Source organism: Enhydra lutris, unplaced genomic scaffold (assembly GCF_002288905.1).
Source record: "Enhydra lutris kenyoni isolate GAN:26980312 unplaced genomic scaffold, ASM228890v2 scaffoldscaffold22, whole genome shotgun sequence".
Lineage (NCBI taxonomy): Eukaryota > Metazoa > Chordata > Mammalia > Carnivora > Mustelidae > Enhydra > Enhydra lutris.
In genome coordinates, this window is record NW_019154106.1 from 13,900,814 (window position 1) to 13,922,750 (window position 21,937).

Consider the following 21,937-nt stretch of genomic DNA (forward strand, 5'->3'; position numbering starts at 1 on the left):
AAAAGAAATGAAATCTTGCCATTTGTGACGACGTGGATGGAACTAGAGGGTATCATGCTTAGCGAAATAAGTCAATTGGAGAAAGACAACTATCATATGATCTCCCTGATATGAGGGAGAGGAGATGCAACATGGGGGCTTAAGGGGGTAGGAGAAGAATAAATGAAACAAGATGGGATTGGGATGGAGACAAACCATAAGTGACTCTTAATCTCACAAAACAAACTGAGGGTTGCTGGGGAGAGGGGGGTTGGGAGAAGGGGGGTGGGGTTATGGACATTGGGGAGGGTATGTGCTATGGTGAGTGCTGTGAAGTGTGTAAACCTGGCGATTCACAGACCTGTACCCCTGGGGATAAAAATATATTATATGTTTATAAAAAATAAAAAAAAATAGACATTCTGACAGTTTTTTAAGAGGAAAAACCAGACCATGAAGAGAAGCCCATTCATACTTATTCAAGTCATGTCCTCAATTTCATGAACATTTTAAAAGCCTGGTTTCTACTGATGATAACTTTCTTCAGGGCATCTTTCACTTCCTTGTTCCTGAGGCTGTAGATTAAGGGGTTCAACATGGGAATGATCACTGTGTAGAAGACAGAGGCCATTTTGTCTGTGTCTAGGGAATGGTTTGAGCTTGGCTGTAGGTACATAAAGATGAGGGTCCCATAGAATATGGTGACCGCTAGCACATGAGAGCCACATGTGGAGAAAGCCTTGCACCTGCCCTCAGCTGAATGCATCCTCAGGATGGCAGAAATAATAAACATGTAGGAGACAAAGACAACCAGAAGAGAAGAAATGAACATGATCCCAGCACAGGCAAAGATCCAAAGTTGTTTGGAGTGAGTGTCTGAGCAGGTTAGCCTGAGGAGAGGCATGTCATCACAATAGAAATGATTGATGATATTGAAGTGACAGTAGGAGAGACGAAAGGTAAGGATGGTATGAAACAGTGCAACCAGAAAGCTATAGCTGTAGGGGACAGCCACAAGCTGAATGCAGATTCCTGGGGATATTACAACCATGTAGAGGAGAGGGTTACAAATGGCCACATATCAGTCATAGGCCATGGATTCCAGCAGCAAGCTCTCAGCGGTCATGAAGGCCAGGAAACAGCCTAACTGAGCAGCACATGCATTGAAGGAAATAACATTTTGTTTGTATAAGAAATTTCAAAGCATTTTGGGTGTAATGACAGAAGAGTAACAGAAATCGACAAAAGCTAGGTTGCTAAGAAAGAAGTATATTGGTGTGTTGAGTCTTGAGTCTGTTCTAATGACTAGGAACAAACCTAGGTTGCCTACTACTGTGAAAAGGTAGATAGATAAGAAAACCACAAAGAGTGGCATTTTCAACTCCTGTTGATCTGTGAGGCCCATGAGAATAAATTCTGTCACCTGGGTGCAGTTTCTCTGGGCCATGTGTCTTTCGTGTACCTGGATGAAAAGAAGAAAATAAGATCTGGTTTAATTAAGTGTAATGTTTAGCTCCCTCACCTCCCCCACTGGAAGCTCTCAGAACCCAGTCCTCTTGGGTCTTTATGGAGACTTCACTAAGTAGCCGTGACTGAGTCATTGGCCATTGGCTGATTCAGCTTCCAGTCTCCCACTCTAGGGTGGAGTCCAAAAGTTATGTCATTAACATAACAAGACACACGTTTCACCTTCTTGTCTCTGTAGCATTTTCTGGAACTGTGAATGAAGACCAAATATATTAGAGAAATAAATATCTCTTATAAGTCGTTGTATCACAGTGTTACAAAAAATATGAGATTACAGTTTCAATCATGGCAAAGCAATGACTAGTAATTGTGTCCCTTTTCAAAGCACTCAAACTTCCTTGGCTTGTTTGCTGAATTTCAAAATACAGACAATCTTCTGAAGGAATAAATGTAAATTTTCGATTGGGGCTAATTTAATTTATTACATCTCTGAGAAAGAAGATGCACTGGAGTTTCCAGCTCATTTAGCATTTTTATAATGGACGATTTCTTTTCTAATGACAGATAACTTTCAAAAGATGGCATTTTATTGGGATTGAAGCCAAGAAGAATAGTAGAAAGAACCCTGATACAATTGGGGTACCTGTATTTGAATTTGGCTTTGTTACTCTCTGGTCACATAAGCTTTAGGGTGGCAAAAATTCAGTTTGTTCCTCATTTTCTTAATCTATAAATGATCCTAATTTATATCTAAAAGGATTGTAAATATTAAGAGGAAGTTATTTATCCCCACTGCAGGACAGAGACAAATACATTTTAAAATAGAAAATATTGGACACCTGAGAGGCTCAGTTGGTTAAGTGTCTGCCTTTGGTTCAGGTCATGATCCTAGGGAGCTAGGATGAAGCCTGGTATTGGGCTCCCTGCTCAGCAGGGAGTCTGCTTCTACATCTCTCTCTATGTGCCCTCTCTTCTCTCTTTCACCTTCTCTCAAATAAATAAATAAAATCTTAAAAAAAAAACCAAAATAGAAAATATCGTGTTAAAAAATTGTTCCCCTGATACATTAAAAGGTAAATGTCCAGAGAAGGCAGTGCAATCACTTTGAAAATTCACTGGCAGCAGGGTAGACAGTGCTTATGGATCAGGGTACAATACCTCCAGGTCTTAAAACATAGAGGTTATTGAATAAGAAAAATAGAGAAAACCTTAACTGTTGGATGCAGGTAGCCATAAAGTTTTATGTGCAATATGTCTTTTAAATGAAAGACGGAGAAGAGTGCCTTAAAATTTTAGATCTTTAAATGTAGTTCCAGCAAAGCATAATTACCAAAAGAGAAATATATAGCATAACTAATATATTTTGTTATGTCAGGAAATAGATGAAAGAATACATCATGAGAAGGTAGATGTTCTTCATAAAGCATAAATATGGAAATCAAAAATACATTTTTAAAGTGTGTGTTTATACCACTTTCTATGGGACGAAGACAATCTCTTGGATGATATTGATCATAGTTGCCAATCACCATTACACGAAATGAGTAGGTTGTTGAAGCTTTTAAAAGCCTGACTAGTGATCCTACAAATTTATAAATTCAGTTTTGAAGTAGTTAAACAACTATTTGATTGGGGATATTGTTTCCAAGTCCCAAGATGCCGAATAAGGCTTTACTGTTTGGCAGTTGTAAGAACTTCAGTATCCCATTTTATCTTAAAGGGAGGGTATGCATATCTATGGAAATATCTTGGAAGGCATATTATATATGATCTCTTACCATCTAACTCATGATATTTTATATTCAAATTCCACTCCCATGTCTTCCCTCTGTTACAGCAAACACACATAATCTAATTAGAATGATTATGTTGCAGTCCTGAATTACAACATGCCCCTGTAGGCTTCCTTACTTTCATATGTGCTTTTTCATAGGTGCTCTTCTCTACCAGGTGGATGGTGGATGGAGAGCTGGAAGGAAAACTCCGATTTATCCTTCAAGGTTTATCCAAATCCCACCTCTCCTGTAAAGACTTCCCTGATTTCTAATTTCCATGCTGCGTGACCCACCAGTTTTCTTTTTTGTGCTCCAGAAACATTTTATACATAACTCATTTTCATATCATCTCCCATTTCTGGCAGTCATCTGTTTTGATATATCTTCTCTTAATAGATTGAGACTCCATTCACTTTCCAATGTAGTCCTTTCTATACACTTGGTAGTGGGGTATCAAATATGACTTTTTCTAATAATATTTCAATACTTACTTCCCTTGCTTATAATTTATGCTATTTACTTATATCGAATACATTGAAGAAATATTGATGACTTGATTTTAATGTGCTCACGTATCATTCTTGGTAAAATGATTAAATTTCACAAAAAAAAGAGGACATTTTTGATAAATTATAATCTAGTCCATTAAATACCTGACTTTTCCAAATGATATAATAGACATTATTTTGGATATCTCATTTTTTTAAAAAATTCATATTAATAATAAAAATATGTTTTATATAATGGCACATATACATAATGAAATAAGATTAGAGGAAACAGTTTTTACCTTTATTTCAGAAAATGCCACCTAAAATGCTTTATTCTAAAATCCATCCCATTCTATTCTAGTTCATTTTGAAAATACTCATTTTGATCCCAATTTTAAAGATAGTCTTCAAAAATACCTGGTAGAGGGTGTTCCTATTTCTTCTCCAGGTGAGTTTGGTCAACAGCCTGCAGGGTTTTGTCAGTGACTCTATCCCAAGGGATCTTATAAGAGTATGATGCAAATAGATCATCAAAAAAATTACAGTCCATACCCCTTAGAGATCCCAAGGATAGAAATTAATTAACAAGATTCTCTGGTTTTGTGGAATTACAGATCTATAGCTCTTTCTTTAGTATGATATTATTTCCCTAACATTCCCTAATTTTTGACATTCTATTATTTATTTATTATTGTGTTAAGAGTTCATGTTGTTGGGGTGCCTGGGTGGCTCAGTGGGTTAACCCTCTGCCTTTGGCTCAGGTCATAATCCCAGGGTCCTGGGATCGAGTCCCACATCGTGCTCTCTGCTTGGCAGGGAGCCTGCTTCCCCCTCTCTTGCTGCCTGCCTCTCTGCCTACTTGTGATCTCTCTCTATCAAATAAATAAATTTTTAAAAAAATCTTAAAAAAAAGAGTCATGTTGTTGTTGTTTAGTAACAAGGTTTAAATTTATCTTTCAAAGAAAGGTAAGAGTTACCTTGTGAACCTTAGAACATATCTTTCAAAGAACTGTATAGCTAATTCTCTCAATAACTATTCCAGAATATTTTAACACATGATACTCTTTCTTTGGCTTATCCTTTGAAATGCTCATGAAGCATTTGTTTCTTTTTTCAGGTTGTCTCTATCAGTTATTATTTCATTTCCTTGATGACTTGGTCTAAAGAGCACTTTTCTACATTGTTTAGTTAGTCCATCTGAGGCCAGAGCAAGAGTATGCAGGAAGAACACAGTTTTAATATTCACTGGAGGAAAATGCATTTACTGTGGACTGAATTGTATTGTGTCCTCTGCCCCCAGCATTCCCAAGTTGAAGCCCTAACCCTGCAGTGTGATGGTACTTGGAGATGGGGCCTTTGGAAGGTGATTAGGATTAGATGATGGATTAGTGTCCTTGTAAGAAGAAATACCAGAGTACTTCCTCCTCCCCCTACACATGCTAAAAAAGAAGGCATCATGCAAACAAACAATAAACTAGTGGTCACCGACAAGCCTAGAAGATAGTTCCTACCAGGAACCAAATTGATCAGAAGATCGATCTTAGACTTTCTAGCCTTCAGAACTATGAAAAAGTAAATTTCTGATTGTTAAGCCACTAAGTTTATGGATTTTGTTACAGCTTGAGATAAAAAAGCAGCATCTTTGTGGAAACAAAATAATCCTTGATACTGCGAAAGGTTTTTTTGGGGGGGGAATTATGGAATTATTTCTTTTTTTCCAATATAGTGCATTAGAGGCCAGCATTTAACTGAGAATGTGCCAGATTTCTCAAATGTATCTTTTAGAGGTATCAAATAGACAGAAGGTAAAAAATACAACTGAAATTATACACAGTAACCTTAAAAAATGTAAATGAAAAAGTCAGTAAGGCATTGGTGCAAATGCCTGGGGTCTTAAACAGGGAGAAGTTTATATCATCAAGGAATGTAACAGTGGGCTTCAGTATAGTGGTGGTGGTGGTGGTGGTGAGATATTTAACATTATTTGTGAGTGATGCATTAACATATCTGGTTCACTGAAGACTAAAAAGAAGCAATTCCCTAAGGATCATAGCCTGACATAGTCACATTGTGTCAGTGTTAATTAGAATACACATATAAGCAAGAACTATGTTTGAAATATTAAATAATTATTCTATGAATAATCAGTATTTAATTTTGTTTTAAGCTGGCAAACATACTTAATACAGATAGCAGATGTCCTGTTCTTATTTATATGCTGTTATGAAATGCCTTGGCTCGGTACCTGGGATTAGGATGTTAGAACAAAAACTAAGACATCTTCTAATTAATTCATGCATATAAGTAAATTAGATTGAATTCAAATGACAATGAAGAGAAGTTATTCACTGTGATTTGTTATCACTGTGTTTTTATAATGTTATTTAAACATTATTTTTTTAATAAAATAAACATTAGTTTTATATATGTTATAAAAGGCTCTTCCCAGTGAATGTTTCATCTTCCCACTTTTTTTGCATTTTTTTCACATTTATTAAAATTTACGCAGAAAGATTAAAAAACAAAAAGAAAAAATTCCCTTAATTTTTAAATCTTTAAGTAAGAGTTGCTCAAAATAGTTAATCAAATTTGGGGGGAGGGGACAGCAACTAAGAGACACTCAGGGAAACTTCCAAACAGAAGGATCTATTCTACATGTCACTAAGGGGGTGGTTCCTTGACTCTATGCATTCGCATCATTTGTCACAAATGCATAGCACCATGCAACATAACAAGTAAATTTTATATGTAAACAAATAAAAAATTAAAGAGACTGTTGGCAGATAACAGGAAGAAATGCATACTCTGACGAAAGCATCTAACTCTATTGTAAATATATGATATAAGCACACTGAAGTGTGGGATCAACTGGCCAAATTGACACTGGACAATGGTGTTTTGATTAGAAACTGAAATTATAGGCAAGGAACTGTATATAAACTCTGTATTTTAGTTTGCAAATTTGTTTCTCATGGGGGTTCTAGTTAACAATTCTGAAATTGGCATACTATATCAGAGCTGAACAAAGAATTAATTTTTTTGTTTAATTGGAAGGGTCTAGTTTTCTCACTGTTGGAGAGAACCTTACAGATAAGCATAAACTTAAGTCTGGAATGAATCTTGTGGCACTGCCTTAGAGTGGAAAATGTCAGCATGAACTCAGGTTTAGCTTAATATATACACAGAGCTCTCTCCAATCCCCTATTGGAAAAATTTTCCTCAAAATTATGTAGAGGGTTTTAGGAGGGAGGATGAGCCTGGTGGTGGGGATTAAGGAGGGAACGGATTGCATGGAGCATTGGGTTTTGTACATAAACAATGAATATTGGAACACTGCGTCAAAAACTAATGATGTATTTTATGTTGGCTAACATAACACCATTAAAATAAATAAGTAAATAGACAAATAATTAAAAATTACGTAGAGTGTTGGTGATTTTCTCTTTTCTTTTTCTCCTTTGATCCTCCTGTGGAAGCTCTTGAAAACGTGAAGTTTTCATGGCATATCCCATGAGAAAGTACAATTGGGATTCATTTGTCCCACATTCCTTCACAAATTGTAATAAGAGAGTGGTCTGGGAGAACTTGGGGTGGAGCCTCTGACAAATAAATATATTAATATAGCTGTTTAGAAATTTCCTCATATTATGGAACAAATTATAACAAATTATGATAAATGATGATGGTGGAGAGGTGCCTGGGTGGCTCAGATGGTTAAGTGTCCGCCTTTGGCTCAGGTCATGATCTCCAGGTCCTGGGATCCAGCCCTTCATCTGGCTCCTTGCTCAGCAAGGAGTCTGCTTCTCCCTCTCCCTCTGCATCTCCCCTCCATTGGTGCGCTTGCTCTCTCTCTCTCTCTCTCAAATGAAAAAAGAAAATCGGCAAAAAATAATGATAGTGAAAACCCTGGATCTCCAAACATGTTGTTAAAACTTCATTTATTTCAATAACATGTGAGATCAAATTTTAAATCAAACCCACACATCAGTTTTTCTAATTCTATGTTTTCCCTAGCAGCATTACTGAAGAGAAGTTATACTTCTTAACACTTCGGAAAGAGCAACCATTTTCCAAGCAATGTTACTCATTCATATCTCAAATTTTACAAGTGATGAAATACCATTTTGAAGTTAGGTTTTACAATTACAAAGCAATAGAAGCCCTGGTGAGCTCCAGGTCCTCATCAGTACTACTGCAGCTAATAAAACTGCATATAATTGGAGGTACAAGTGCACATAGTTGTTATAAAGAATAGAGGAGCCACAGACATGGGTCAGGTGCAGTACTGGTGAGAGAGACTTCCACTGGCAAAGTCAAACTTTTGAGATGCCTGTGAGAAAGTGGAAATCAGAGAATTATGGGCTACAGGGGACTATAGACAATATTTAGATCCATAGTTTTCAGACAGTGCTTTGAATGGTCATCTGATTCTACAGAGAGGACTCCAGTGTTGTTGAGTGGCCTGAAGGAATATGTTTGGAAAATGTGTTAATAAGAACAATAGGGCCAATCTTTGGTCCTCCATTCCATTCAATCAGAGGAGCCATAAATGGTATTGTTTTTATTATTAATAATAACAGGGTTATTATTATAAGAATTCATTTGTGACAAAAGTAATTCTGTAAAAGAAAACAAATTAAAGCCATATGCTTAGTACAACCCCATCATTTTACCAATGAGAGGGAAATAATGGATTTCCAAAAGTAATTTTACTAGTGCTTCAATGAAGAGTCAGGTTCACACCCCCTGACATTGACATCTATTCATTTGTCTTCCTTCTCCTAGAAGAAAAGGGATCCAGAGTTTTGTGGCTAAGAATAAACTAGACCTGCCTAAAAATCTTAAAGAATTATTCAGACTTTTATTTTTTCAGTTTTGTCTTTAATCATCTGAGCCTATTTTGTGATAAGAAGAACTGGAAACACTCCAGAAAGACTCAGCATGCCGACAGTGACAAATGCCAAACAATTTTCATGTTTCAAGATAATTTGTTATCAAAGAGGCATTGTTTTCTGCCAAATTATACAAATAATGTAGTGTACAGAAATTGTAATACCATCTTAAGTTGAGTTTTCCAAAAAGGAGACACTGAGTCAGTAATTTGTATAAATGTAATTTATTAGGCATTATTCCCAAGGGCAGTCATTAAGTTGAGTAGGAAGTGAGGCCTGGAAAGGAAATAGACCAAGCATGGGTGCAGTACCAAAATCCCATAATAGGAACTTCAATTAGATTCCATGGGAGAGTTTTGGAAACAGGGTAGGTCACACTTTGCAGTTGCTCTAATGAATAAGCTAAGGAACTTGAGTGTTTATACTCCTGTGTATATAGCAGTAATTGGCTAAGGTCTATCCCTGGCAGGATGTAAATTCCCAATAACTTCATGGTCACCTGGAAGGCAGGCAAAACATTTTCACAAAACCTATATCATTCTCCATCTCGAGACGGGAAAACATCATGCAAATAAGGTAAAGGGATCACATGAGGCAGTGGTTATAAAAGTGTGGTCCTGGACAAGCAGCATCAAGCCATTTTGGGAACTTGGAAATGGAAATTCTTTGGCTCCCTGAGAACTACTGAATCAGCAACTCTGGGGATTTGACCCAGCAATCTGTGTTTTAATGAGACTTTCAAAATGCTTGCTTAAATTTGAGAACAAACCAAAGTTGGTTCACAGAAGGAGCACTGATTGTATCCATTGCAGATACTATTATACTGAAGAAGTAATTTTAACACAAAAATTATGGTGATGTTTAAATCCTAAATAACAACTGCCTTAAACCAGGTACACCTTTTAATAGGAAGGTCCCTTTATGGGCTGATCACGTTGATGGGTTAGGTATATAACTTTGAGAGCAGAAGGTTGAGGGAGCTTGGCTGCCCTGTATTAATTGGAAAGAATGTTGAAATGTCCGGTTTAATCTGGATAGCTTATATTAATGTAAAAAAAAAAGATTTTTTTGATAAGAAATGGTGCCAGAAACAAAGGGGTGCATGTAATGAATGATAGTAAGAAAAAAACCAAAAAAATTAGCAATTATGAATTCATGTATAACTTACAAAGTCACCCCGAAACATTCGAAATAAAATGGGCAGAGAAGAAAATTAAAACAAAATTTAACTGGGATTTAATAACACTCAACAATTGATTGAGTAAATAAAGAGAAAATTATCCAGGATATAGAAGAAGACTTGAAAAACACTCTGTACCACCTTGACCCGAATAATAAGTCTACAACAATTGTTTCAGAAACAACTGTTTAGGACAGGCTTTCTCAGTTGATACTATTAGCATTTTGGATTCCATCAATTTTCCTCTGTGAGGGACTTGCCTGTGCATTGTAGGTGATTAGTAACATTCTCAGCCTTGATCTTCTAGGTACAAATGGTCTTCCTTTATGCCATTTTATCATAGTCAAAATCAATGATATTTCTATACATTGCCAAAAGAAAATCACTCCCAGTTGAAACCACTGACTGGCTTACCGTTTTCTCTTGGCATTTAATTTGGAATATATTACTGAAGCACTCATAAACATAAAAGCACTTTTATGATCCTAAACCTGCTGTTCGAGGTGTCTACACTTCTGTCTGTTCTTGGCCAGTACCTAGTTATGTAGCTATCAGATGACATTAAAACTTAATATACATATTGGTTCATTTGAGAAATAACATGATGTAAATTCTTTTAGTACGTTCTACATATAAATTCTAATTCTATGCCACACTTATTTACAAAGAATTCAGAGGATGACACTATTTTGCAGTGTTTATTGACCACCAGCTGGGATCAACACATTCTACTAGTTTTATTAACCAAGGGAAAAATCAGAGTGTGAAGGAAAGTCCACATTTATTTATTCAACTCTTTTTCTTTCTTTTTTTTTTAATATTTCATAAACACAAAGCCTGGTTTCTACTGATGATAACTTTTTTCAGGGCATCTTTTACATCTTTATTCCTGAGGCTGTAGATTAAGGGGTTCAACATGGGAATGATCACTGAGTGGAAGATGGAGGCCATTTTGTCTGTGTCTTAGGAATGGTTTGAACTTGGCTATAGGTACATAAAGATGAGGGTCCCATAGAATATGGTGACTGCAAGCATGTGAGAGCCACATGTGGAGAAAGCCTTGCACCTGCCCTCAGCTGAATGCATCCTCAGGATGGCAGAAATAATAAACATGTAGGAGACAAAGACAATCAGAGCAGAGGAAATGAACATGATCCCAGCACAGGCAAAGATCCAAAGTTGTTTGGAGTGAGTGTCTGAGCAGGTTAACCTGGGGAGAGGCATGTCATCACAATAGAAATGATTGATGATATTGGAGTGACAGTAGGAGAGACAAAAGGTAAGGATGGTATGAAACAGTGCCATCAGGAAGCTATAGCTGTAGGGGACAGCCACAAGCTGAATGCAGATTCCTGGGGACATTACGACCATGTAGAGGAGAGGGTTACAAATGGCCACATATCGGTCATAGGCCATGGATTCCAGCAGCAAGCACTCAGATACCATAAACGTGAGGAAACAGCCTAATTGAGCAGCGCATGCATTGAAGGAGATAACATTTTGTTTGTATAAGAAGTTTCCAAGCATTTTGGGTGTAATGACAGAAGAGTAACAGAAATCGACAAAAGCTAGGTTGCTAAGAAAGAAGTATATTGGAGTGTTGAGTCTCGAGTCTGTTCTAATGACTAAGATCAAACCTAGATTGCCTACAACTGTGAAAAGGTAGATAGATAAGAAAAGCACAAAGAAGGGCATCTTTAATTCCTTTTGATCTGTGAGGCCCATGAGAATGAAGTCCTTTACGTGGGTGCAATTTATCTGAGCCATATCTTTTCAAGACATCTGCATAAGGAAGTAGAGAAAAGAGTTAAATTCAAGTTGACTTTCCAGTAAGTAGTATTTTTTTACTTTCATATGTTGTAAAGAGGCTTCATTGCTAATATAGAGATTGTTAGCATTTTGAGATTCTGCGAATGAGATGGAGAACAGAAAGAGTTGTATGTGGGAACAGCCAATTTCTCTTCTCAAATGCAATGTGTATACAAAGGTGGGACCAATGGTCCCCTACAGTTCACAAATGTGAACCAATGGTTCACATTTTCTTGATTTCTGTTCAAAGGTCTTGTGCATTAAGCTATTCAAAATTATAATGTAACCTGTTGAAATGTGTAAGTTATTGTTTTTATGGGGAAAATATTAACATTAATAACATAAAGTAAAATAAATCTTCTGTGGTGGCATCACCCTGACAGATCTGTCATTGTACCTGTGCAGAAACAAGTCCACAATGTCCCAGTGCTGGTGGAAACACTGTGTTTTCTATTTTACTTTAATAATTTATTGCTTAAAGGCCCTTCTAGGTTGCAAAATCATCTTCATAGTTATGTTACTAATTCAAATACTGAAGGTGGGTAAATATGGAAGGTACAATGAGGTATTTATTGGCCACATTTGATCTCACTAAACCTTTATGTAAAAACCATATTATGTCCAACTTACAAGCGAGGAAGAAGAAATTGAAACAGTTAACAGCTGAAACAAAAGCAGATAGCTGGTCTGAATACAGTTAGTTAGATATCACACCCAAATGTTTTTGACTCAGGAGTCCTTAATCTCATTATTATTTTTAAATTTTGCTTGCTACACATAGTGCACAAACTTCTTTATCTCTGAAGCATGAACCTACGTGAACAAAGGGAATGGACCCTCTCAACTTTTATAATATAAGATATATTATATTTTACTGTAACCTATGTTATGTTAACATATATAATATATTTAATATAATTAATATAATCTGAATTATATTACATAAACATCTTATATAATTTATAGTGAGTTATACATTATAAATTATAATAGTTTATAAATTGATCCTTTTCAAGAGATTTGGAAAACTATGTCTCTATAAATCAATTTATATTTCTTTCAACTTGTTTATCTTTTATTAAGGAAACATAGATTTGAATTGTGTCTCATATGTTAATTTCCTTTTTCTTACTTTAAAATGGATCTCTATTTTTCTTATTAATTTTACCCAAATTTCTTTATTTTTTCTTTTACAGGATTTATAATTACTGTGATTTATTATTTTGAAATAGAAAGTATTACTGTGCATTGCCCATGGAAAGTTAGATTTCTCTATATATGCATCTATATAATTCTGCTAATTTTTAATCACTGGGTATTTAATCTTTAGTGGTCTGTAAAATGCAGATAATGACATATCTAAGTCAGAAGAAGGGGACAGATAGTTCTTGGCATTAGTGATTGACTTTCATATGCTTGACTTTCATAATTGAATTATTGAGTATCTAAAATTCATGGAAATTTATCTTAGTAAGGCATAAAAATTATAGAACCATATTCTTACTATTAATGTCATCTCTCTCTTTTCCTTCTCTCTCTCTCTCTTCCTTTCTATTTCTCTGTTTCTGTCTCTCTTTCCAGCTCTTACACCTGAGAAATGAAAACAAATCTTGTCATGTGATGGCATAGAGCTTATAAATATATCCAGAATAATCGTCTCGTGACTCGGCATGTGCTTTTCTTGCACATTCTTTTGTGTTCTACTAGAATCTGTTTTATTCTAATTAGTCAAAATAATCTTGGTGAAGATTCTAAAAAGTGAACCATGATCTAGTAGTAATTACAACAGAGCTTCAAAAGCTACACTCTGGCACAGCCCACACCAGCACTATTTTCACCAACCTCAGTCGATAAGTAACTCACCTACAAACAGACCTAAGCAACACCTCCTTCTCTGATCTATAAACAAGACTATGCACATTCCATCCTTGTCTTGATTATGTCCAACTACCACTCCCTTAGAAGCCTATGTCAATTCACTCATTCTCTTTTCCAATAACATATGTTGAGAACCATTGATTTCCAGGTGCTACTGTCTGGAAACAGAGCAGCCAGAGATGAGGCAATAGATTAGACTGGAAAGAAAGAAAGCTTTATTCAAATTTCCTTTATTTTTCTCATCTTTTCTTCTTCTTAATCATTTTGCTCCACTTCTGAAACAGAAAAATCTGACATTTGTACATAGAAACCACTTTACTTTGTATTAAAAATAAAATGTGGGTAATTATATTTAAAAGTGTATGCAAATTTTTATAATCTCATCCCCAAATATTTTATAATCTCAATTCCATTAATCTTCTCCTCCATCAGTGGACATCCGTTGGTTCAGTTAACAGAATTGTTCTCCACTCGTCAATATCATGCCTTTCCATGCTTCTTTGCTTTGTTCTTGCTGTTCCTAGTACTCTGCTCCACAAGAAAAATGATGAAGGGAAATTCATTTATCCTTAAGGCATGTTAATAAACATCATCTATTCTGTGAAGAGCTACTTCCCATGTTAACATATTTCATATTTTTGTTCTAGAATCCCTTTAGACACGATTCATTTATAGGTCTTGCCACATGTGTAACAACCATTTCCTTCCATAACTTTTCCCTTGCTGGGCGTTAGTTAGACACTTATGGTTGAGAGCCACGCTGGCTTTTTGTCATTTCTTAATGCAGTCTCCTCTAAACGTTAGGTAATGAAGAATTAAATATTAACGCTGAGTGAACTAATTTAAGATTAATATCGTAGGGCACCTGGGTGGCACAGTTGGTTGAATGTCTGCCTTTTGCTCAGGTCATGGGGCCAGAGTTGGGCTCCCTGCTCAGTGGGGAGTCTGTTTCTCTGCACTTTCACCCCACTCTCGCTCTCTCTCTCTCAAATAAATAACAAAATCTAAAGATTAATATCATCATAATAATATTTGGCTATTTCTTCCCCTTATTCTTATGTTATAGTCAGTGCTTTGGAAAATATTTCTAATGACACATTGATGACCTTTGTCCAATATACTCCCTGCTAATCCTGAGTAAAATATTTAGCTACTGTTAATGCAGAAACACAGTTTTGATAGATTCTAATATGGTAAATCATGGGCCTGATTTTTCCCAAATTTTCTCATAGATCTTAAACTGGAATTTTTATTTTTTTAATCTAAAAAGAAACTACATATATGAAATAAAATATATACATATACAATAAATATATAATCTAAAAGAAAAAATATGTTATATAAAATATATTTTTAACTCTAGAAAGAAATACATATATATACAACTAATGTAAAATCAGAGAAAACACTGTTCATGTTACAAAAGATACTCCAAGGTTTTTTTATCTAGTCCATCATATTATACTCTATTTAATTTTTAAAATTCTTGTCTTGAGCCACTATAGGGAGTCAATAAGTCAAAGTTGGCCAGTTAGAAAAATGCTCTTCTGACCTACCAGGGTAGAAGGCACTCCTGTTTCTCTTCATAATGGCTTTGAATAGCAGCTGACTACATGTACTTATTAGTGCCTCTGTCCCAAGGGATCTTACTCAAATGCAAATAAGACTATCAGAAAAATTATAGTAGGTGCTCAACAGGGATCTCAAGGCAGGCCGAAGATCTATTGCTGTGATTCCCTGTTTTTGAAGAACTGCATATCTATAGCTCTGCCTTTAGTACAAAGTTTTTGCTCTAAGGTTCTCCTAACTCTTAAAATACTATTAGTTAATTTTTTAAAAGATTTTATTTATTTATTTATTTGACAGAAAGAGATCACAAGTAGGCAAAGAGGTAAGCAGAGAGAGAGAGGGGGAAGCAGGCTTCCTACTGAGCAGAGAGCCCGATGTGGGGCTCGATCCCAGGACCCTGAGATCATGACCTGAGCTGAAGGCAGAGGCTTAACCCACTGAACCACCCAGGTGCCCTTACTAGTTAATTTTTTAAAAATTAATTTTTATAGTAGATTATGAGGTTCAATTTTTGAAATTGGCTTTTAAAGGACAGGTATGAATGACCTTTTAAAAATTCTTATAATTTTCTATGAAACATTTATCTTATTCCTCTGAAGACCTACCTCTTAATACTATATACACAGGCTTTTGGTAAAAGTTCTGGGCATTAACTTACATTCTAGTCATTCTGACCTAGATGATGAATAAGAAATATATTGCCAATTTGGTGTATAGGGAAAGGAATGTGGACATGTGAGTTTTATACACTGACTATGAATTAAAAATTGGCCCCTTACTTTTCCTTTAATAAAAATTGAACTATAACCTTGGGCTACAGTATAATGAAGAAGGGGATGAAATCTAACATTTCTTTTTCATGATGTGTAAACAAAACATTTGTCTGAAGGAGAAAATACAGCAAATGCTTAAAAATCACAACACGCTTATATTTTGTAAATGATGATCAAGCTAGGTAAAGATCAAGATAGGGATCAAGATAGGGAATTGCGTATGTTTGAATTATATTTCCAGATATTAAATATTTCTTTTTTGTATATTTAATGTGTCTTTCCTCCTCCCCTCAGATTAAGGAACACATCTTGCACAATTGGCTAGATACCCTGTCTCTGCTTGCGCTTTGTTATTAAATGTCATGGCCTGTGTTTTGGTATTGAGATGATGCAACCTTAAGTACAGTACTATACTTAACATAAAAACAAACAAACAGGGCGCCTGGGTGGCTCAGTTGGTTGAGTGACTGCCTTCAGCTCAGGTCATGATTCTGGAGTCCCGGGATCGAGTCCCGCATCGGGCTCCCGTCTCTGCAGGGAGTCTGCTTCTCTCTCTGACCTTCTCCTTGCTCATACTCTATCTCATTGTCTCTCTCTCTCTCAAACAAAAAAAAAAAAAAAAAAACCAAAACAAAACAAACAAACAAAAAAAACCAGAATCCTTAGGAATACCAGTCATTATTCTGAAGAAGCCATTCAACCCTAATGTGATTAAAAGGAAACTCTTCCCAATGAAGTAGAAATTTTTAAAGCATCCAGAAATTACATTTGCTTCCTCAATGCTTTTTTTGTTTTTTGTCTTAAAATATTGTATCAGGTCAAAGAATTAAATAAAATAGAACTGAAGAAGACATTTTAAAGAGGGCCATGGAAAACCAACACTATATTTTCTAAGGGCGTTTATAAACTTTATTCAGTGAATCCTGCCTATACTTTACATGATGTTCTTGTTTAACATCAGTTCACAGTTTTCTGTTCGGACTTCTACCAACTGCTATAAGGATCCATATGTAACTTATGGTTCAGTTCCTCTTGAACATCCATTTCCTCACCCATGTCTCATCACAAATAAGATTTATAGGGCATTGTGTCTGTGAATAAATGGGTAATAAAGACCATGTCCAGTGAACAGAGCTTGGTTCATCAGACAAACCAATGTAGTAAATCAAGGATTTCCATCTTATAACATTAGACTGTATGAATATATCAACATTTTAAGATTGAGTAACAAGGGATGTGTACTAAAAGACTCTACATAATTTTATTCTTTCCTATTATTTGGTGGATCTATATGTTCCCATACCTAAATTCAGGGTAATAAGAAGATTCCAAAGAACTGTGTGGCCTTCTCACTTTCCTAAAGCTTCTGCTCTAGCTGTTCATTCTAAAACTAAGACCATTCATCAATAATTTTATAATAAACTACAGAAAGGAAGAAACAATGCAAAGTGTCAACTAACAGCTTTGTCTCAATGTTAGTGCAACTGATAAAAGAAAACTTTTCTCTGGGATGCCTCCTATTTCTTCTCTCTCCATTTTAGAACTAATTTAATTTAATCTGTAAGGAAATTAGTAGGGAACAGTTTAAAAAGGATTTGGGGGAGTAATCCAAGGATATCTTAATTACAATGCTTTCATGTCAATGAGTCTAATTTTGTTTTGTAGGATTACATCTCTTCTCTTACATCATAATTATTATGATTAAAGATTTAGTGCCTATACTTGAAGAAACTCTTAACACTGAAATTCATTTATAAGTAAAGTGAATGTACCCATAGAATATTAATATGATTTTCCATATACAGACATATCTCAAGGATATTGAGGGTTTGGTTCCAGAAAAATGAAATAAAGAAAGTATCACAATAAAGTAAATAAAATGATTCTTTTTGTTTCCCAAGGCATATAAATTTTATGTTTACAGGGGCACCTGGGTGGCTCAGTGGGTTAAGCCTCTGCCTTCGGCTCAGGTCATGGTCCCAGGGTCCTGGGATCAGCCCCACATCGGGCTCTCTGCTCCGCAGGGAGCCTGCTTCCTCCTCTCTCTCTGCCTGCCTCTCTGCCTACTGTGATTTCTGTCTGTGAAATAAACAAACAAAATCTTTAAAAAAATAAAAAAAAATTATGTGTACACTATACTTTAGTCTATTCAGTGTGGAATTGTAGTACATCTAAAAAATGTACATACCTTAATTAAAAAAAAAACTTCATTGCTAAATTATGCTAACCATCAACTGAGCTTTCAGTGAGTCATCATTACTGATCAGAGATCACCATCACAAAAGTTTGAAATATTGCAAGAATGACCAAAATGTGCCAGAGACACAGAGTGAGCAAATGCTATTGGAAACATGGTGCTGATAGACTTGCTCAAGGCAGGGTTGCCTCAGACTTTTTTTAAAAAACTGTAATATCTGCCAAGTTCAATAAAGCAAAGTGGAATGAAGTGACATATGCTGGCATCTCTTCCAGTATAGTACTTGATGATTTGTCAAAAGTCATTCTGAAGGTTAAATATCAGATCACTCATAGAGTTGATTAAAATATGGACTTATTGACCTTTATGTGGTGATGCTGATTTGACAGGTCTGAGATACAGGCTGGTTATCTTTATGCAAAATTGTACAACAGATTTTGGTGTACACTCACGGATCAAGAACTATCAGAAGACAGAATAAAAATGTTTACAAAAACAATTTAAATGTCCCACTAATAATATAAGGAACTCTCACACACATGATTCCTGGAATGTCTAATGATATCACAATACAATACATATAGTGCACACAAGAAAGAAGGTTGATATTTAGAGTAGGGAGAGAGGAAAATCTTACAGAATCCAGTAAGTTTATGAATCAACATGAACCTATCAATGATTACACTCTGGGTCTTTCACTAAAAAGTTATATAAATTATACTAATTGCATTAAAATAATTTCAGTTATATTTGGTTAGCCTTCAGAATATAAATTTATCAGTGGTATATATATATATATATATATATATATATATTTTAATCAAACAGTTTTAAGAAAGAGGAAGTTTTACTTTAAATATGCTTTTCAGTTTGATTTTACTAACTTGGCTATGAAAAGGATTTTAGCTATCTGTAATAATAGTTCCTCAGATGCTATGATCCACTCTATCCCAACATACCCAGTCAGAAAGCCAAAAGGAAGCCAAAGGATAAGAAAGAACAACTTACTTCTCTCAGCCATATTGTATTGCTCTGCTCAAACCTATTTACATTTTTTTAACTTCTATGTATCCTGACTCCTGATAATATTTCATTGAAATTGGGTACCAACATATGAAGTTAGCAAATAACGCTCATTCCTGTTTTCACCTCCTATTTCCAAGAATGTCAGTTTACTTTTAGATTCAGTGCTTCCCAAATCCCAGCTGCTTTTAATTCCTGGAGTTACTTGTAAACCTAAAAGTCAGCCACCTAATGTTTGTTTTCTCTGACATGTGATACCTTCTCTTAACCATTTCATCATTTACCTTTGGAGTTCTAAAATTACGTTGGTTTCAAAGAGCAGCATGAATTTGCCAGAAATCTCTGTAAGGCAGCCTTCACATCCTTGTTCCGCAGGCTGTAGATCATGGGATTCAACATGGGGATCACCAGTGTGTAAAACACGGAAGCAATTTTATCAGTATCCAATGAGTAGTTAGCTTGTGGCTGCAAGTACATGAATAGCAGTGTCCCATAGAAAACCGTGACTGCCATCATATGCGAAGCACATGTGGAAAAGGCTTTTCTCCTCCCTTCTGATGAATGCATCCTTAGAATGGACAAAACAATGTTGAAATAAGATACTAGAACTATAACTAAGGATAAAACCAAATTTGTAGCTGCGGATATAAACACAATTGTCTCTGGAAGGTAAGTATCAGAGCAGGACAATGTTAACAGCGGGACAATATCACAGAAAAAATGATTGATTACATTAGAAGAGCAATAAGACAGAGAAAATATACAAAATGAAACCACAATAGCTGTGGAAAAGCTGTAAAGGTATGTGAGGGACACCAACAGGAGGCAGATCTGTGGAGAGACCACCACCATGTAGAGCAGAGGGCTGCAAATGGCCACATAACGGTCATAGGCCATCACAGCTAACGTGAACACCTCAGCTACAATGAAGACCAAGAACCCTCCCAGTTGGGTGGCACATTCATAATAGGAGGTGGTTTTCTTCTGTACTAAAAAATTGATTAGCATTTTAGGAGCAATGACAGTAGAATCGCCAAGATTGATGATAGCCAAGTGCCTGAGGAAGAAGTACATGGGCGTTTGAAGCTGAGAGTCAACACTGGTGAGGATGATGATGCCCAGGTTCCCTGCCATGGTCAGCCCATAGATCAGCAGGAAAACAAAGAAGAGTGGAATCTGGAGGTCTGGGTGATCTGAGACTCCAGTGAGAATAAACTCAGTGACCTGGGTGAAATTTCCAGGAGCCATGGAAGGGTTTGGATAGTCATCTGTTTGGAGAGGAAAAGGAGGAGTGGTTACAATCTTTAAGGAATTATTTTCTAAGATGGTCATTAGATAGTATATTCCTTAGTTGAAATTTCCTGGAACCATGTACTAATCCAACTCAGATATTAAAATCAAAGTGCAAGGACTAATTAAATAAATTTTGCAATCATTTGGTAGAGAGAAAAAGCAAGCATAGCAAATTAAACAGGTGATCTAGCATCGTGCATTATTTGATGATTTACTTCCTCAACATCTCTTTAAATTATGAGTATCTTATTAGCTTACAAACATTTGAAGCCATGGGTCATATCTTCATATCATGTCTTTTGAGTGTGAGAAAGGCTTGAGGAATTGTATGCCTCCAAATAATCCAAGGTCTCCTTGTGATTTCCTAATCCGGGACTTGATTTTTCTGAAGATTGGGTGATTCTAGTGTCTATACTGCTTCATTTCCTTAATCCTATTTTTATATAACTTTTATTTGATGAGCATTGAATTTGCAATTTCTACCATCCATGTTTGTCAACTGCTTTGTTTTCATTTTCCATTTTGTCAACTCAGGCAAAAATACATGGAGATATGTCTTTTATTTTTCTGATGACTGATTTTTTTCCCAGCTTTCAGAAAATAAGTTCTGTGAAAATTACAAATTTTTATAAAACAACTCACTATGCTTTATCAGATAATAATTCTTTTTTCTTTTCTTTTTTTTAAGGTTTTATTTATTTATTTGACAGAGAGAGAGAGCAGAAGCAGGCAGAGAGGCAGGCAGAGAGAGAGAGTGGGGGAAGCAGGCTCCCTGCAGAGCAGGGAGCCCAATGTGGAGCTCTATCCCAGGGCCCTGAGATCATGACCTGAGCTGAAGGCAGAGGCTTAACCCACTAAGCCACCCAGGCACCCCCCTTTTCCTTCCCATTATAACTTTCCTTTATTTTTTTTTAAGATTTTATTTATTTATTTGTCAGAGAAAGAGAGTGTGTGAGTGAGCACAAGTGGGAGAGTGGTAGGCAGAGGGAGAAGCAGGCTTCCTGCTGAGCATGAAGTCCAATGCAGGACTCCACCCCAAAACCCTGGGACCAAGTCCTGAGCAGAAGGCAGATGCTTAACTGACTGAGGCACCTAGGTGCCCATAACTTTTCTTTCTTGTCCCACAAGTTATAAAATTCCTTGTATTTTTTCCACTATGCTTATTTTTAAATAATATTTTTAGTTAATGGAATTTTATAACTTTTTTAATGTATAATATACCTGGCCTTCATTTTTAGTTGATCTTTTTCTCATTGTATTTTCCTAATTCTGACATTTTTCACTACTATAGTGATAATAAAACTCCTTACATCACAGAGCTTCTATGATAATCTCATTGCATATATTTGCCAAAGAATCAGTGTGTTATTATAACATGGTTGGATATTCTAGACATGTTTGTTTCAAGGATGATCATCTTTTCCTAACTAAGCCAATTAGAATCCCTTCCCAATCCCAACTGATAGTTCTAGTGGTAGGCATCTGGTTCAAAGAAATCTTGTGATGGTGTCTTATCTGAAGACCTGGGCTTAAATTCTAGACAGTCAAGGCTATATCATCATTTAACATAACATTTACCCTTTAACAAAAGTTTAAGTATGCATACACACA

The 21,937-nt window shown here is 35.8% G+C and overlaps 3 protein-coding genes across 3 annotated transcripts; all 3 read right to left on the minus strand.

The window, feature by feature from the left end:
• Positions 1-463: 463 nt before the first annotated feature.
• Positions 464-1,426, minus strand: LOC111149554 (olfactory receptor 8U9-like). Its single transcript, XM_022506648.1, is given in 1 exon segment — positions 464-1,426. A coding segment is annotated over 1 exon segment (963 nt).
• A 9,180-nt stretch (positions 1,427-10,606) lies between these two features.
• Positions 10,607-11,551, minus strand: LOC111149555 (olfactory receptor 8U1-like). Its single transcript, XM_022506649.1, is given in 1 exon segment — positions 10,607-11,551. A coding segment is annotated over 1 exon segment (945 nt).
• A 7,782-nt stretch (positions 11,552-19,333) lies between these two features.
• LOC111149864 (olfactory receptor 8J3-like) lies at positions 19,334-20,281 on the minus strand. Its single transcript, XM_022507170.1, has one exon. The coding sequence runs from the start codon at positions 20,279-20,281 to the stop codon at positions 19,334-19,336; it is 948 nt and encodes a 315-aa protein (XP_022362878.1).
• Positions 20,282-21,937: the final 1,656 nt, after the last annotated feature.

What these genes read in the sequence shown, in the direction of transcription:
- LOC111149864 (XM_022507170.1), bottom strand. Translation starts at nt 20,281, where the DNA reads ATGGCTCCTGGAAATTTCACCCAGGTCACTGAGTTTATTCTCACTGGA.